We start from the raw sequence: 18,137 nt of genomic DNA, 5'->3' as shown, positions 1-18,137 counted from the left end.
CATCTAAATGTCTCTTGAACACATCCAGGGATGGTGACTCAACCACCTCCCTGGGCAGTCTATTCCAATGCCCGACCGCTCTTTCTGTGAAAAATTCTTTCCTAATGTTCAGACTAAACCTACCCTGTTGGAGCTTGAAGCCATTCCCTCTTGTTCTGTCGGTCCAGATGCCTCTCCACAAAGGTTGTGTGGCTTTGACTCCAGCTATGCAGCGCTCAGCATTCTTTGTGGAGTCGCTTCTGATAGAGCCTGGTTTGTTAACCCTACTTTTAAAGGAGGGTAGAATATATATTTTGGTGAGTACTGCTGAATCTCAGTAGTCTACATGAAATGGTTTTCATTTCACTAGGTAATGAATAGCTTTACTCTCTCCTTCTACGTATTTCAGTATGTCAAGAATCATTCCAACACATCTCCACAGCTTGCCTGAGTTTTCTTAATTGAAGAACACCCCGTGCAAAAAGTCATTTAGGACTCTAACAGATGCATTGCTTTATTTAGGCAAAAGCAGTCTTGTTATCTGTCATTTTGCAGCTGATGTGAAAGCTCTGAATGGAGCATTGGCATTATCTGTTTGACAATGATTTGATGCAATGCTACATTGTGCTATAAATTAGTGTCAAGAAGAAAAATGCTAATGATAGGGGCTCCTCTATGCACTGGTGACTTAAATAGCATGTTTCTTTAAAATTCAACAGTGACTCACTCTCTTTTAAATAAAACCCCTCTGAGCTATTTAAATAATGCCATGTAGCTCTAGTGCATATTTCCTTTGATTCTGAGTATTTCAGTGTTTACTTGAATAACTATCCAAACAAGCTTTTGAGCATTGTACTGAATAATACTTGGAAACATATTACTTTGTACAACAAAATTTTTCTTAAGGAAATGTTTGAATATTAAGTAAAATGGTTGGGCTCTGTTTGCTCTACAATAAGCAGAATTGAAGCCGAAAGTGGTTTTCTGTTCTTTCTTGGTGCTGGTATCAGACATAGGTAAAGTCCTGAGCAGCATTTTAAATTTACTCAGTACATTTTAGGATTCTGGTTTGTTTTCTTTCGTGCAACCAAATAGGCATTGATTAGGGAGAATTTCCCATGGTCGATGGAATCAATTTGCTCTTGGATACCCAGACCCCACAGGCACACCCTGACTGAGCACTGCTGAACTCACTAGCACCATCACAGTTTATCCAGCTGAGGATTCAAACAAACACATGCGTTTAGGAGCATTATTGCAGGTTTAAGTGTTGATGAACATTGCTCGTGACATGAAAGTTTTTCTCCAGGTTTCAAATTAAATTTTCTTGTTCCTTATATCTAGGTAAATATGTCAATTTATCAGCTTTGCGCTGCCTTTTTCATTCCTACACACACATATCAGGCACTCTCAATGCTCTTCAGGACTGAAGACATTTCCAAGACAGGGCTATTAAAAAAGAAGTCGCTGTCGATGATGATCTGTTACGTTCTGCTAATAACTCTCTACCTCAGGTGTTATCCCCACATCAAGGGGTATAAAGAAATGGAAACAGAGTCCTCAAAAAGAAGAAAATACACCTTGTCTTTTAGAATATTTAATAGCAGGGTACACTCCTTACTTTTCAGAACAAAATGAAGATTTTAAAGCAATATCTTTCAAAACTGGGCCTTAACAGGTGACAAACAAATCCTACCCTAGCCCAAGATCTTCCCATCATTTCAGCAAAAGTGAGGGAAGATAATAATGATCTCAAAGAGGAAGAATGCCCTCCTATTAAGGACATATTATGAATAATGTCTCTTTTAGCTGGCCCAGGAATTCTTATAGGGCTTCTAACTTGAACACCTCAGATCATTCAGGCATACAGACAGAGGCTGTAGAAAAGGACATTTCAGGTAACCACCTCTTAAGCTGATAAAGGATTTATCGTTTTAAAATAGCATCCTACACTGCACCTGGAAAGAAACTGGAAGGTACCATCATTAACTGATCATAGGTACAAAAGAACTTGTAATAGACTGGCCATTTTTGTACCCATTCACAGTCACTGAAAGAGAAGCATTAGTAATTGACAGAAACAAATCATCGCTTTGGCATAATCTGTTCTGCAGGTATTGCTAATAAAATCCTCCCTTGAGTCTAAATTGTGGTTAACACACAAATGGAAGTACAAATTGCCCTTGTACCATGCCAACTCCAGTTGTGAACAATGGCATGTCTGGAAATATTCCTATTATCAATCCTAAAATGCATGTGTGTTTCAGTGAGGAGGAAAATCTAGCCACTTGTCATTTCCAGGCCAGGTATATATAGCTGAGGAATGACAAAACTCTTTCTCTGCGCTTTCATATAGGCAGATTTCTTTGTTCAGGCCACCAATTAAATAACCCAAATCATCCCCGTAGCACCCCTATCAACAGTGAAAAGGATCGAAAGATGAAAATGAACCACTGGGCTGGGTGCACTTCTGCATGCTCTGTGAAGCAAGATGGTATTTCCACTCCAGAGCTCTCCCTTCTCTTCAGTGTTCACTTTAATTTTTATACACTGAACGTGCAACCTGCCTTGATCACCAAATTCAAGTAAATCCTTGGGAAGACACAAAGAAACATCTCGCAAGGGAGTATCTGTTCAATGGCAGGAAGGGTAGCAAGAGTTGGACCCGTGAGCATCTGAATTTGATGGAGTTAGGTGGATGAATACAGAAAAAAGTATCAAGAAAGGCAAAGAAGAGAAGATAGGTGAGGACAACAGGAAAGAAAGCAGGAAGAGATAATACAAGAAAGGAAAATCAAGGGAACAGGAGATAAAAGGTACAACAGAAGAATCATATGAACCAAATCCTCAGATGCCTGAGAGTGGCTGCTCACAATGCCACTTGAGTTTATTACTCCACCCTGATCATGAAGTAGTACCTGCAACCCTGTTATCTCACTGCTGTGACTAGAGGCAAAATACAGACAATATGCAATTCATTCAAGGGAAAGAGATTGTAAATGGGTGCACTTAGGACAAAGCAATGAGTTATATTTCTTGTTCTGTTGTTTTTTTCTCCTAAGATCTTTTTTACTTCCCTACATTAAGTGTGCAGTTGACACAGCCAGTGCTTCCAGCCTTGTAATTGCCCATTGCTCTGTCCCCTGCTTTTGCACAGTGTTTTGATTAAATCAAACCCAAAACTGTTACAGATGTGGGATAGAGGACTCACTCCTCTCCCAGTGCAGAGGCAAAGGGAATTAATATATTTCCTTTTGTCCTTCCACTGTTAGTAACTCTCGGAAGATCATAATTGCTTCCCCACACTCCCACATTAGCAAACTTTACCTAAGGGTTTCACCAGATGATCCCCTTCTTTTCCACAGGTTCACCAGGCTGCTCGAGCGGCTTGCAGCTGAAGATGACTTTCCATCCCCTACATGCATGCGGACCACGGTCGATGTGGTGAACGCGCTGCGTACGTTCCTTTCAGGCTTAGCAAGGATGATATAGACCTTGGGCACAAACATACAGCCGAGGGCCACCGTGGCACTCAGACTCACTGAGAAACACATGGTGATTATCTTGTAGTTGCTTCCAAAATATATTGGCACAAAAGCCAGCCAAATGATGCAGGTGGTATACATTGTAAAGGCAATATATTTCGCTTCATTGAAATTAGCTGGGACATTTCTTGTCTTAAATGCATAAAAGGTGCAACTCAATATTAATAATCCATTATATCCAAGGGGAGTTACAACACCCAAGTTAGTGGTGTTACAAATCAGGTAGACCTCTCGGATGCTTGGGTAATCATGCATTATATCTGGTGGCTCCATTATAAAGAGGGCAACAATTATGCCTAATTGTATACATATCAAGATAAATGCAATAACCAGTTGGGCGCAGGCACTCATGAACCTAGGTTTCTTTGTACAAATTTTCTTCTTGCTGCCAGCCAGGATTCTTGCAATGCGGTTGGTTTTAGTTACAAGAGCAGAATAACTCATAGCTGGGGAGAGGCCGATGCCAATTCGTTGAAGATAACAGTAAATCTGTTGAGGTTTTGCGATGAGACAGAAAGTGCACAAGTAACCCAAGCAGATGCCGGCTAGAATGATGTAGCAGAGTTCTCGGCTGGATGATTTGACCACTGGAGTATCACGGTACATTATGAATATAGCTGTAACAAACAAGGTGGCCAGCAGACCCAGACATGCAAAAACAACTGCTGCAATTGGTTCAGGATCACCCCATCTGAGATACTGGACTGGGATGAGGTCACAACCTACAGAAAAAGAAAAAAAGAAGGTAAACTGAAGTATGTAGGAGTGAGATTCTTTCATGACATAGTTACAGGTTTTCCTGATATTTCTCTTCTTTTTGTCTTCCAGGCCATTATAATGAATGTAGGCTAAGATTATGCTAATATAATGGCACAATAAATACTTTTCAGTGACAGCTTATTTCAGTAATACAGTTTATCTGGAGTATAAAACAGTGACTGAAAAAATGGCCAAGCTGATTAAGATAAGTCACCTCTCATCATAGTGGAATTTTTCATTTAAATTCTTTTAAATATAGTAATTTATGAAAAAAATTCAGAATCAAGTTGCATTACCTTGGTGCAAAATGCTTCCAACTTGTTTGCATACCATATGCACTTAAAGGAACGGATGTCAATCCTACTAATTATATTGTACACTATGAAGGATATTGGTACCTGTTTAATGATTATGGAGAGGAATCTTAGACTCTAGCTGTCAAGAAAAAGAGTGCTTATTTCATAGATGTGCTACCTTTTTTCTAACAAAATTGTTCTGGGATCAGAGTTGCAGATGATAGGTAATCTGGGATGGTACACCCTGCGCACTTCTTTATCTGTTGTTCAGCCTTTTGAGACTTCTGAGGAATTAAAGCCTCATCTAACTTGCGAAATCAAACCAAAATCAATAAATTAATGTCACAGCCAAATTAAAACAGTTCAACCCCATATAAGGACACTTGTTTTTCAGTGTATGTACGGGTTTTAATAAGTCAATCTATGTACGCATGCCATAGAAAGGCAAAGAAGCTTCTCATTCCACTGTGTGCAGATCAATGGACAGGAGTAAAAATCGGCAGGAAGCTTATTGTTGGTGTCCCTCCTCCATCCCTCCTTTCCTTTTGCACTGTGAAGCCCGGATAGCTCTGGAAGCCAAAAGGAATAAGAGGGGAGGACCTTGACGCTCTGGAGTGAAACTTCCTGACAATAGTAGACACGCTGGCGCTGCCGGTCAGGGCAGTACTGCTGGAAGGAGGTGATGGAGAGGAGGAAATGCAATTAAAAGCTTTTATTTCCTCTATACTTGTATTAAGCTTGATTGCAAAATCTAAATGACCTCAAAATTTTGTGGTGTTGTGATCAGGTTGCTGTCTTCTGGCAGGGCGGGTAGAAGGGTGTCAGCCTGCCTCAGGGTGGGTGGTAGCGAGGCACTTCGCCCCGTGGGGATGGGGCGCTGGGCGCTCACGTCTGTATTTTCAGCAGTGAGGGTAATCAGCGCTGGGCATCTGGATGTCGAGCAATCCAAGTAAATCAGGGAACCTGGGACCTCAATGACTTGATGAACAGGAGTAATTTTAGATATCGGGGCTATAATTTGGGAATTTCTACATGCAAGTTCTATTCTGTGCCTTTTCCTTTGTTTTTGGTGGTGCTTAAAGTTTTGCCAAAACTGTCACTGACATTCTTAGTAGTAAAAATCATTCCATTAAATGATATTGATAGATATTGGGCTGAGCTCCTCTCTTCTCACAGTATTTCTGTATTCTATATCTCTAGACAATCAATATTATTAAAAAAAATAATACCTACAATATGGTGCTATACTCAATAGACTGTGTGGTAAAATTATAAGACAGATAGTTCTGTAATCTTGCAGAAAAATCAGAAGGAGTAGGGTGAATAAATCTTTGACATTGGTGCAGTTAAAGGATAGAAATTTGCAGTCACTTGCATTTTCCTCTCAGTGGCCAGTTTGGCCCAAAACCACAACACTCCAGTGTAACAGAATTGCGCTCTTGGTTACTAAATGCAGATTAATTTGCCGTCTGTATTTTAACTGCTTTGATGTGCAAAGCTTTCTTTTGCAATAATAAAGTTAATACCACGTCTTAATGTAACAAAGACATTTAGATTTTTATGAAACACTCTCATTAGCATTAGTTGATGATATCTTCTGACTCCTGTTGGTTTTAAAGGGTTTCCTTACTCAGTGTGAGGGACACAAGGTATTTCATTCTGACCCCATCAAGATTAAAGTAGCACAGGAATCGTATCATTAAAATCAACATTTTATGCCAGTAACAGTGGTGGAAAAAGAGTGAAACCCAAAAACCATATTCTGGTGTGTGCACATATTCCCCCATGTGGGTTCTTCCCCAAGAAGTTTTATGAGTAAGTGATCTCTAAATCTCTTTCTGATTTTACCAAAATTTAGTTAATGTTTTGGGAAAACAATTTGTTACCAGCTTCTAATACTACTTTATATTTCTTGGAGAGGAAATTTGAAGAGAAAATTTCCCTATCTGACAGGTGGCCTTTACATGCAGACAATGATATAGGGGCTGAATTTTGCTCAGTTTCTAATGCAGCAGAAGTGAATCATAACCAAGCATTTCTCGTTAGTTTCAGACTATTTCATGCCTTCCTTGCTTTATTACTCTTTTTACATTCTCTTAATAAAATATCTGAGAAAAGAGTTGAATACTTGTCCCATTCCCCCCCCCCCCCATCACTGGGTATGCTTTACAAAGAGAATGCTAAACTGTGCAATGATTTATTGCTCAATTAAGATTTAAGGACTGGATAGTCTTCATAAAGCAATGATTGGTAAAGTTTTCACATAATAGCTTTGCAGCTAATGGTTTCTGACAATGGCACTTTGCAGAAAGGGACAACCAGATCAAGGAAAAGAAATGTGGGAAAACTGCACTGCGAGTGTTCGGGTTAGGTTGATGGCCGGGATTATACCAAGACAAAAGCTGAAAAATGGTAACACAAGAAGAACTCATTCCTATCCCTTAAATATGTGTAAGCTCAATGGCCATTTGGACAAGGTCCTGCCCCAGAGCCCACCTCTTACACTTCATCATCATCTCCAAGCACCTGGAAAGTCTTCTCTCCTAGCTGGCTCAGAAACTCCAGACGGAACAGAGCCAGCAGCCTTGTCTTGTGGTCCCTGCAGTGTGCTGAGGCAATCTTTGGCTTGCGGAAGGGCTGTTAGGAGCCAGTCCAATTTGGAGCAGGTGGAGAGTTGTTCTACTCTGTGCTCAAGAGCGTGCTGCTCCTGGGACTGGAGCCCCGGTAAAATTGACATAAAACCGCCTCTCTGTTCTTCTGGCCAGAAACATAGCCAGTGGGAGCGAGGTACTCGATACACATGTGCATAGCAAAACAAGCTGATATAAAAAATCAGAGTCCCATTTGACTTGCTGGGGAAAGGATTCCTGAAAGTAGCATCAGAAATCACTAACTAATTACAGATAAGGCATTATAAGGATTTTCTGGGGGAAAAAAAAAATAATCTAATATTTTGGAAAAACACCTGGCCATGTCAGGGATGGGCTATGTTGTGCCATAAATGAGGAGAAGAGAGCTCTTGAAGGCTTGACCACTGCCATAAGTCTATTAGTACCTTGCACTTTCTTTGTAGAGCTAAACTTGTCACTTATTTCTGATCTTTCATGTTGCTTTAAAATTAGTTCATCTGGGAAAAGAGTTCACAGGTATGAAGTACTTTACTATAGTCCATATTTTCTGGGGATTTGATCATGATACTGTTTTAATTTATTATGATAGCCTTGATGCCTAAGAGACTTTACCATGCCTTCAGCATCCATAAAACTGTATTGACACTGAAAATCCCTTTCATCGTAGACAATATAAAATATGTAATTAAACTAGTTCCAAAGGTAAACATGATAGTCTAAGGCTTGTGAAGAGGATGCACTCTGGAAAGGGAAAGGAATGCAGTGGAATCTGTTAAGTCAACATCATGAACTAAAGCTCAGTGAATCTGCACATGGAGACTAAAACTGGAAGAAAATTGCTACTGGTTTAGTAAGTCCTAAGTATTTTCCAGTGGGGTGCGGCATCCTGGGCAGTGAGTCAAACCCCTAGACAAAAGGCTTGGTTTTCTTGGTAACTTTTCACAGACCCTTCAAAAGGGTAACAGGAGTCCAAACACCAAGACTGAAACCTAAACAACAACCTAGCCGCATCTTAGTTGTGAAGAAGAGTCTCCACATAAGATTTAGCACACAGTATTCAAAGTGCATTGATGCCATGCTGTTAGATATTTTATATTAATGCTTCTAAATGTTTCCTTATTTACAATCCCAGAAGAAGGAATATCTTGACTAGTTATTTGGGTTTTCACATATGGAGAGCTGAGAATGTAGGAGTCAGAATAAAAATCTATGTGAAGCGGACAGGGTAGCTTTTATAATAACATTTTTTTTTTTACTATTTTTTATAAAACCCCAAATTGTTACTCATACTGACAAGTCAAAAGTGAGGATTATACTTTCCAAAGTCCTGGTTGAGAAAGCAGCCCTATGACCTCCACACGGAATATGGACCGATTGAAGTGAGAGAGGACATCTTTAAAATTTCAATACTAAGTTCTTGTAGCTATAGTAAACTATTATGCTCACCACTTCTTTGTCCTGTTCTGGTGGGACCTTTCATAGTTACTACAATAGCAGAGGTGACCTTGTGTTGGCTTCTTAGCCTAGCACATTTACTGAAACGGTAGGCGCAGGTGGGTTTGCGCAGTCAATGGATGCAGCTGAGGACTGTGTAGATGTTCAGCCTGACACCTCTTCAGGGCAGGAGTTGGGATTGGCCACATCTTAAACTGCAAAAGCTGGGGCATCTATAGCTCAGGAGCCTCAGTCCCTAGTAACTCAAAGATCCTGTGCGTTGCAGTAAAAGGCAAGGCGATGAACCTTAGAGTAATATATTAAAGTTGCTCTGTGACCACATGGGGAATGATTCCTTAATTACACAAATGTGCAGAATGACGGGAACAACTGATAAATTGCAGCAATCGGGTCCATCCTTATGTTAGCTCTAATGTTAATTTAGGTTTCACCAAAAAATGCTGGCTCCGCGTGCTGTAAATGTTTTCTTCAGAATATGCCATGTTCAGCAAACTTTCCATAATGTAAGGCACAATTACAAGTGGATCCTTCTGGCTCTGTTGGCAAGTCCCTCTTCATCCAGCCCAGGAGCCTCTAAGAGCTGTTCTTTGAGCTCAGCACTCTTGAACCAGCTCACTTGAACCTGAAGCACTGTGTGGTTCATGCTGGAGACGCGGGTTGTAAATGGACTGGAAGCTAACGTTCACACCTTCCCTGGAACAAGCAACTGAGGGAAGAAAAGACCACAAACCCAGCAACAAGGGAGGGGAGACAATGAAAGCCAGACATCCTGGTCATTATGGTGCCACCTGAACACTTAACTCAGCAGATCCTCATCTGCTTTCTCCAAGAGACTGGTGTGAGAGTGACTTATGGAAATCATCACATTTCATTTGGAATAAGAAATAAAGAATAAGAATAAGACATAAAAAGGAAAGAGAAATACAGGGCGAAAGAGAAAGAGAAAATCAGGGTGAAAATTGGACATTATTTCTGCTGATGTGCATTTATAATGCTAAAAACATCCACATAAAAATTGTGTCCTTCTTCTACCCTCAGTTTGAATTACAGCATTGCCAATTATAGTCAAAAGCAAGATGCTAGTGATGTTTCAGCAGCAAAATCGATGTCAGCCCAAGCTGAATTGTGTTCTGCCTCGTGCTCACAACTGTCAGACAATTGCTGAAATTACCAATGGCTGTAACTTTATTGCAAGCAACAATACAAGAAAGCATTTTGATGGCAACAAGTAGTTACCGTTTTAAAATATTTCAGGCAAAGTATGGATGAAGTTTTTTGCTGGGGAGGAGCAGGATCCGGTCTTACGAGACACCCAGGTCTCAGACCCCTGTGGTTTCTGCCACAGCCCGGGTCAGCACACTGCAGCGAGAGCAGACCAAGCCCTTGTGGGGATCTGCCGAGATCTGACATCGAGCATCGCCCCTGCCCGTGGTCCCACGGGTGGTTTGCATGAGCCGCGGCAACGAGCTGTCCCAGATGGTACCCGGAGCCAAGACAGCAGCGGCTCCTGGTACCGTCTGTTCTCTGCAGCTCTCACTGGAGGTACGATCAATGCCCTCAGGATGAGGGACACACTTCTCAGTGAGGAATCCAGATCGGTACAAGCCAAACGGGATACAGCGTCAGTGTTGTCAGAGCTCTTTGAGATGGCTGTTGTGTCACTTAGAGGTGGGGTGCCCTTTTTTTCAATCCTTTCCATTCTAGGGTTGTTTGGATAATCCAGCTCTTATCTGACACTTTCAGACAGGCAGACAAGATCATGACGCTGCTGTCCTGGGTCTACTGAACCTTATTTGGTGAAAACATTTTTGTAACTATAGTAAAAATGTATATTTCTGATATTTAGCTTTATCCTCGAATGGCAAAGAAAACATTTCAAGAGCTGTAAAATATTTCAGCTCCTATTTTCATGGGAATCCAATTAAGAAAATCAAATAGCCAGTGTATTTGGAGTACACAGAGAATGAGAAAAATGTCAATACAGCCTGAAGATAATCTGAGTGTCACTGAAATTAATATCATCTTCTTTCCTTCCAGTCCCTGAGGTCACTACACAAAGCTTTGTTTCTGTTATTGTTGTATGCTGTCCCTGAATCACAGAAAGAGAGAATAATTGCCTCTTTCCCACCTCAAAAATGTCCTTACATGAACACCAGTGATAACTGGACCAAGATGTTCCTACATCCAGTGAAAAAGCTCTGAGATGATGAACAAGACTTATCTGGTCTTTCCAAGGCATCCTTCCAGAATGCAGAAGGCCACGTCCTCAAAGTCACTTGGGTTTTTGGAGAATCAAAAAGCCATTCTCATCAAGCTACTGAAAAAAATTATTTTATCCTCAATGTTAAGAAAATCCCTTTGCTTGTATCTAAATGAGCCTGGCATCTATTTCTCTTCCCTCCATTGTGAATACAATGTGAAGAAGGACTTTGAGGAACAGTGGAAGGGTTGGCATATAATTCTGGACTTAAACCTGTGAGTTTCTCTTGCTCTAATTGAGTAGTATGTGGCTCAGCCACACTGGCCATACTAATGTATGGATCTGTGCTGTAATGTATGGATGTTGCTAACACAATACATGGGGAAGAAGGGGAGCTACAGTAGATTGGAAAACACGCCTTGATACTAAACCGGGAGGAAGAAGATGACATGGGGTGCATGTTGGGATGGTACAGATAAAATTGGAGAAGAGGAAGAGAATGACTAATTTTATGTCCAAGGAGGATTCTGGTCCCTGGGGAAAGTTGTATGCAAAAGCAATGAAACTGAAATTCGTGAGGAAATAAAATATGGGCAGCTAAACATTCCCTTTCTCACCTCAGCTTCACTTCTAGATGGACATGTTTTCCAGTAACTGATTTAATCAAGAGAAGCTCTTCCTCTCACTTGTCTTTCTCCCTACCTTTGGACTTTCTGTACCTTTCTGTACCTTTCTCTACTTCAGAACTCCAATGTCTTTTTCTGTTCTGAGAATAACTTTATTTTCCTACATGTCTTGCATCCATTCTGTTTTCTCCCCTCCTGCATCTGAACTCTGATACCCCATAGGTGCCTGCAAAAAAGCATTAATCTCTCTTCCTTTCTGTGAGCAACACCCCCGCCATTACACATTTTATATAGTGAAGTTTGTGGCACAAAGCTGATGCTGGTCATTGAGGATAAGAAAGATGGAGCAATGTTTTGTTGTGTGAGCCAAGAAAGGGATCCAAAAATGTTTTTATCCAAGTTCAGATCTCTGGCAAACAGTGAGGTGCAGCTCCACGTTGAAAGCCCTCTCAGGCGCAAGGCTGATATATTTACAGAACTCTCATCTGAAGGTGATCATGCAAGGAAGACTTATTCCGATGAGCTTTTTATATGTGCAGCCTTGTGGAGCTGACATTACCTAAGACATGGCTTTATCAAGCAGCAAAGAGACACAGACTGCCGCAGTATCAGATGTAGGGACATTTCAAGGAGATTGGTGTATGCTTTATAAACCTGAAGGGAAATTTCCTTGCCAGAATACAAAATACATCTCCCTCTCCTTACTTTTAATTCACATATATTACTAAATATTACATTGTAAACAAGATTGAGAGGCAGTTTTTTACAAGCTGCAGAAGTTGGGACTATAAATACTGCCATTAAAAATACAGCTCAATATATTGTATGATAAGCTGGGGATGGAATTTTTAAAATCTGTTTTTGATACAAAGCTAAATAAGACAAGATCCAGGCATCATGTGCATAGTAAGTTAGATGGGAAATAGACAGCCACGAAGCTATGGTGATGGGTGTCCTGTTACCAGGAGTGCATATTGTATCAGCTGTGCTCATGGGTTGGTTTCCAAATAGTGCCTGTTGAATTTTGCCTGGCTGAGGAACAAGGATTAGGTGTCTGGAAGAACATTGCTTGGAACTGATGTTGAGGGGTTGTTTTATGTGGATATTGACTTTGGTCCCTATAAAGGCATAAAATGCATGTCTAAAGCCAGATGAAGGTTTTGCAAAATGTAGCAGCTCATGTAATACACAAAGCAGTTGCCCTGATTAAAAGACAACTACTTTCCTTTAAAACAATCAGAGCTGGGTGGAAAATCATTGACTCATCCTATAAGAGCTTTCGAGGTGCCACCCCATCCTGCTTTTCCATCCTGAGGGCAAAGTAAGACCTTCAGAGGGTAAACCCTTGCCCAAGCCCAGGCTGATTCCTTGCCTGAGTCATGGAGATGTGTATGTCCTGGGGAGCCAGCTCAAAGCACAGAGCACAAAGCCCAACGTGGTGGTTGTTCCCTCCGCTTTTCCTTACATATGGTGCTTACAGGATGATTACCCAAACTTTGCCAGGTCAATGGGCACCACTGGTGTTTCAAAAGTGGGTCCTCTGTTGGTCTGATGAGGCAATTCACAGAATCACAGAATCACAGAATTTTCAGAGTTGGAAGGGACCTCTAGAGATCACCTAGTCCAACTCCCCTGCCAAAGCAGGATTGCCTGGAGCACATTACTCAGGACTGCATCCAGGCGGGTCTTGAAAATCTCCAGAGAAGGGCACTCCACATCCTCCCTGGGCAGCCTGTGCCAGTGTTCTGTCACCTGAATCGTAAAGAAGTTTTTCCGTGTATTTGAACAGAACTTCCTATGTTCTAACTTGTGCCCATTGCCCCTCGTCCTGTCACTGGGAACCACTGAAAAGAGCCTGGCTCCATCCTCCTTCAACCCACCCTTTAGATACTTGTACGCCATAATAAGGTCTCCCCTCAGCCTTCTCTTCTCCAGGCTAAAGAGTCCCAGCTCTCTCAGCCTTTCCTCATAAGGGAGATGCTCCAATCCCTTCATCATCTTAGTTGCCCTTCGCTGGACTCGCTCCAGCAGTTCCCTGTCCCTCTTGAACTGGGGAGCCCAGAACTGGACACAGTATTCCAGTTGTGGCCTCACCAGTGCAGAGTAGAGGGGGAGAATGACCTCCCTCGACCTACTGGCCACACTCTTCCTTATGCAGCCCAGGATTCCACTGGCCTTTTTGGCAACAAGGCCACATTGCTGGGCCATGGATAATTTACTGTCTACCACAACCCCCAGATCCTTCTCCTCCGAGCTACTTCCCAGCAGGTCCGCCCCTAACCTGTACTGGTGCTTTGCATTCTTCCTCCCCAGGTTCAGGACCTTGCACTTGCTTTTGTTGAACCTCATTAGGTTCTTCTCTGCCCAATTGGAGCAAGTTCCCTCCTAACTGACTTGTAGCAGCTCCTTTTCCAGCTGATCTGCGTTGGGTAAAACTTCAGGTGCTCATTGAAACAGGGATGCTAGCTGGGATCTGCCACATCTCATACAAGATCCCCAGCGGCTGAAGAGTTGACCATTTGCACGAGCATAAACTGACCAGCCTGGTGTGGTGGCCTGGTCCCTGCAACGTGGGCTTTGGAGGCTTCTGGATGGCCTAGCTGGGCTGTGAACCTGAGCTTATACCACATCCTCACTACTCTGCTCTGGGGCCACGTGGGGCAGGGTCTCTTTGTCTCCCCTTCTCCATTCTCCTGGCACAAGAGAGCTTTCCCTGAGATGAGAAGGCTTTGCTGGCCGATCGCTGAGTGCCCGGGGGGGCAGCGTTGGGGGAGTGGGCTGGAAGAACACTTGCAAATCCGTTTTACTGTTGTTTCAGTTTTCTCAGTGAAAAGTTTTTTCTCAGGTAAAGTTTCATTTTCTGAAAAATACCCCGTCAGTTTCACAGCTAAATGATATTTTTGCAGTAATTAGGTAAACTAGTTCATATATTACAGCAATGCAACATTCCTTACCAGCAAAAGATTAACTTTTTGTATAAAAAATCTGCCTATAGGCCAAGCCTTGCCTGACACTCTTCCACTTATATAAATTCATCCGGCAAACTGTTTATCCCTTTGTCTTCCCTCTTTTTCACCTCAAAAATTTCTCCATCCACAGAAATTATACGCAAATCAAGTCTGTGAGCTCTTCCGGAAAAAACCTGTCTCTTCTCCCCTTGTCTATACAGAGCCGCGCATAAAGAGAACCTGATCCCCAAACAGCGGTTTGAAGTGGTGTGTGTTCCGAGCCTTTGAATACTTGAAATCTGTTTATTAGTCATGAAGAAGTGAGGCTGTGGGATACAAGTGTCGGAGTAATTTATCTCTAAAGTAACCAAATTGATATTCTGCAAAAGCACAGAGATCTACACGGTGGCAAGAATGTGAAACTTGAATTCCAGCAGACTCTCTGGTGAGCCAAGGCCTAACGCAAACCGAAGTCTGTTTGGAGCGCTTCTGCATTTAGCAGCAGTAACTACAGCAACTAGTTAATAACTTTTTTTCAGATTAGAAAAGAAAGTATTGCCCGACTTTTCTGAACCTGCTTGGGAGGAAAATAAAAGTCTGAAATTTGACCTCCCTTAATAATTTAGATGACAAGGACTTAATTTCTCTACTTGTTTGGGGAAGGACGAGATCTGCACCAGCAGCTAGATGTTAGGACAGGGTTGAATACAAAACCAGGACTATTTTTCTATTTTTATTTAATTCAGGTCTTTAGAAAACAGCTGAATTACACCAACGATTTCTAGATCAGGTTGAGGTGAGAAGGCAAATACCATCTCAAATTTCAGCTTCATCCCTGGGTTCAATCTGACCGAAACAGTCCTCATACTCGCTCGTACCTGGCATGTGTCTCTGCAGCTCAGCAGATGAATGTTTTCATTGACAACATAAGCACAGCCACAACTTACGTACCTGTGAGGTCGTCGTTGGGCCAGGAGCCGAGCTGGCAGGCTTTGCATGTGTATTCATCAAATACATATTCATTCTCTTTACAAGGAGTGCAGGTCCAACAGCAACTCACTTCTCCTTTACGGATTACCTGAGACAAAAATTGACATTTGGCTTAGCAACATAAACGTACATTCATGCTGCCCCAGTTGCTAATTAAGTTTTTTTAATATCTTTGATAGATGGGGATTTTTTAATTTTATTTTAAAGGGAGTTCCTTTTCATGATATTTGTTTATACAAAATATGACACAAGCTCTTAGTTCTCTGTCATGTATGTACCAGAAGAAAGAAACCATCAACATGACAGAAGTATAAATGGAGGTACAAAATGAAAATAAGATGTTTTTTCCCCCTCTTAGAATTAGCACAACTCAAAATTGCATAGATGGCAATGTGCCTACACAAGCCAGTGCATGATACTCAAAGTATGTTATTCACTCCATTTTGGTCCATACAGGGAATCATATCAACGGCGTTATTTCCCTAAGGATTCATTACCCAAAGGGTTTCGGATGCTTATTTTTCATCCAATTGTAACTGATTTGTTAAAACCGATTTTTTCCAGGAGCAAAACCAAACATGCCTTTTCCAGAATTATTTAATTACTGCATTTCTAGTTAACATTTAAGAGTGAGGATGTTATCTTTATCTGTTTTAACATCTGACCTGATTTCTCATTTTATAATTTGCTGCCAAATGTTATTGCACGCTCATGATTGAGATGTAGATTTTTCAAGATCCTTATTTATCTTCTCTGGGCACTGAAAACATCTGTGCTTCTTCTCAATATGTCTTTCTTTTGAAATAAAGTATTCCCAGTTTTGCTGCTCTTCTCAAACAATGTATAAACAAATACTCCCAATTATAGCATAAGAAGTAGGCTGACTTATGTATTTTTTGCAATGATGAATTCAGAAGGTGGCTTCAAAACCAAATGTCTTTATTGCAATTTTAATAAATAAAGGAATGTACTGAAAAAGGACTGGATTGCTCTTTGCAATGCTGCAGTGAAAAAAGTGTAAATTATATAATTTTTAATCAGCAACATGGGGACTTGAAAACTTCAATTTTTGGTTTTGTTTTTAAAAAAGTACGGTATAAAAAGAAAAAAAGGCACACCTGAATAGCTGAACTGGCAGAATAATGGGAGCATAAGTGATTTATTCTTCAAGGGTTGAGACTAGAGCTACTTGCAAAACAGAGTATCTGTTCTCCAGAAGAATTTGCATCTTGGGATTTCTTTAATTTTGAAATAGAATGAAAAGTTGAACAAATGACAACATTTCTTGTGTCTGGGAAAATCAATTCTCAGAAAGCTTGAGCTAATTTTTAGACACATATTTTGGTAAACTTGATGTATTATAAAAATCCATAATTTTTCAACGTATGAAGTACTCAAGAAAATGAAATGGTGAAATAGAAACCATATGTTATTTTCAAAACACCTAAACTTTTTATCAAAAAAATTCATTTACACTTTTCTGTTAAACTTTTCACCAAATCAACATTTTCTATAAAATACTCATAATTTGACAAATCTATCAGAAAACAGATGCCCTGATCATTTCTTAACCAGCACGAACTGGGGGTTAATCCAGAGAAGGGTTATGTATCCTTCTCTAGGAATCAAAATAATTGTTCTCCACTATTCAGAATCAGGTCAGAATGTTTTGCATTAAATTGCTTAGTCAGCTATTTCTTTATACTTTTTCATTGCTTGAACAACTGTTTGTTGTAGCATTTAACTGTAAATCTGTCCCTTTTAACAAAAATAAATCTCTTTAAAACAAAAATAATTTTCCTTTCCCCTTATCATCTGGGCAATCCTTTGAACCGGTATTTATTTAAATAATCATATGTCTGCACTATTTCGAATGTATAGAGTTGGGTTGTATTTGGATTGTATCAAGCCCTTCAGATGGATGTACCAAATGTTGCTGAGTGTTGGATATCATTACATTGAATGTTTCAAATTCTTGCTTAATAACTCAATCCCACAGAGTTCTGCAGGAAAACCACCAAGGAGCTTCGCAAGGTCAAGCTCTCCCCATCATCTGTGAAGACCATGAAGATAAAAGACTGTGAAGTAAACTTTGAGATTTATAATCAATAACCTAACAAGGGGCATAAAGAACATTTCAGACACTGGACTTCAAGCACATGCCCAGGTGCATTGACTTCATAATGAAAAATCCTCTTGGGAGAATCCTTGAGAGCATGGGCAGAAGGTGGAAGGAGACTGTGTTAATGAAGATCACAAGATACTTCCCATCACTTGTGTTATGGCAACAGCTCATAAAGGAACACAGAGCCACCCAATTCTGAAGTTATTATCTGTTTGTCAGATACTGGCAGTATTCCAGTTGTGGCGTCACCAGTGCAGAGTAGAGGGGGAGAATGACCTCCCTCGACCTACTGGCCACACTCTTCCCTATGCAGCCCAGGATTCCATTGGCCTTTTTGGCAACAAGGCCACATTGCTGGGTCATGGATAATTTACTGTCTACTAGGACCCCCAGATCCTTCTCCTCCGAGCTACTTCCCAGCAGGTCCACCCCTAACCTGTACTGGTGCTTTGCATTCTTCCTCCCCAGGTTCAGGACCTTGCACTTGCTTTTGTTGAACCTCATTAGGTTCTTCTCTGCTCAGCTCTCCAGCCTGTCCAGGTCACGCTGGATGGCAGCACGGCCCTCTGGGGTGTCAGCCACCC

At 41.1% G+C, this 18,137-nt stretch overlaps 1 protein-coding gene across 3 annotated transcripts in view; it reads right to left on the bottom strand.

Moving 5' to 3' along the window:
- The window catches only part of GRM5 (glutamate metabotropic receptor 5), a gene marked incomplete at both ends in the record, with an annotated part of 275,944 nt that overhangs the window by 20,759 nt on the left and 237,048 nt on the right, over positions 1–18,137 (bottom strand). For all 3 annotated transcript variants that reach the window (XM_082490598.1, XM_082490596.1, XM_082490597.1), the window contains 2 exons: positions 3,307–4,246; positions 15,390–15,516. In XM_082490598.1, the coding sequence (XP_082346724.1) occupies positions 3,307–4,246; positions 15,390–15,516 (1,067 nt within the window). The remainder of the gene's footprint in view (positions 1–3,306; positions 4,247–15,389; positions 15,517–18,137) is intronic.

Source organism: Vanellus vanellus (assembly GCF_965231255.1).
Source record: "Vanellus vanellus genome assembly, chromosome: 1".
Lineage (NCBI taxonomy): Eukaryota > Metazoa > Chordata > Aves > Charadriiformes > Charadriidae > Vanellus > Vanellus vanellus.
Note: the sequence above shows the minus strand (reverse complement) of the source record. Positions and strands in the feature narration are given on the sequence as shown.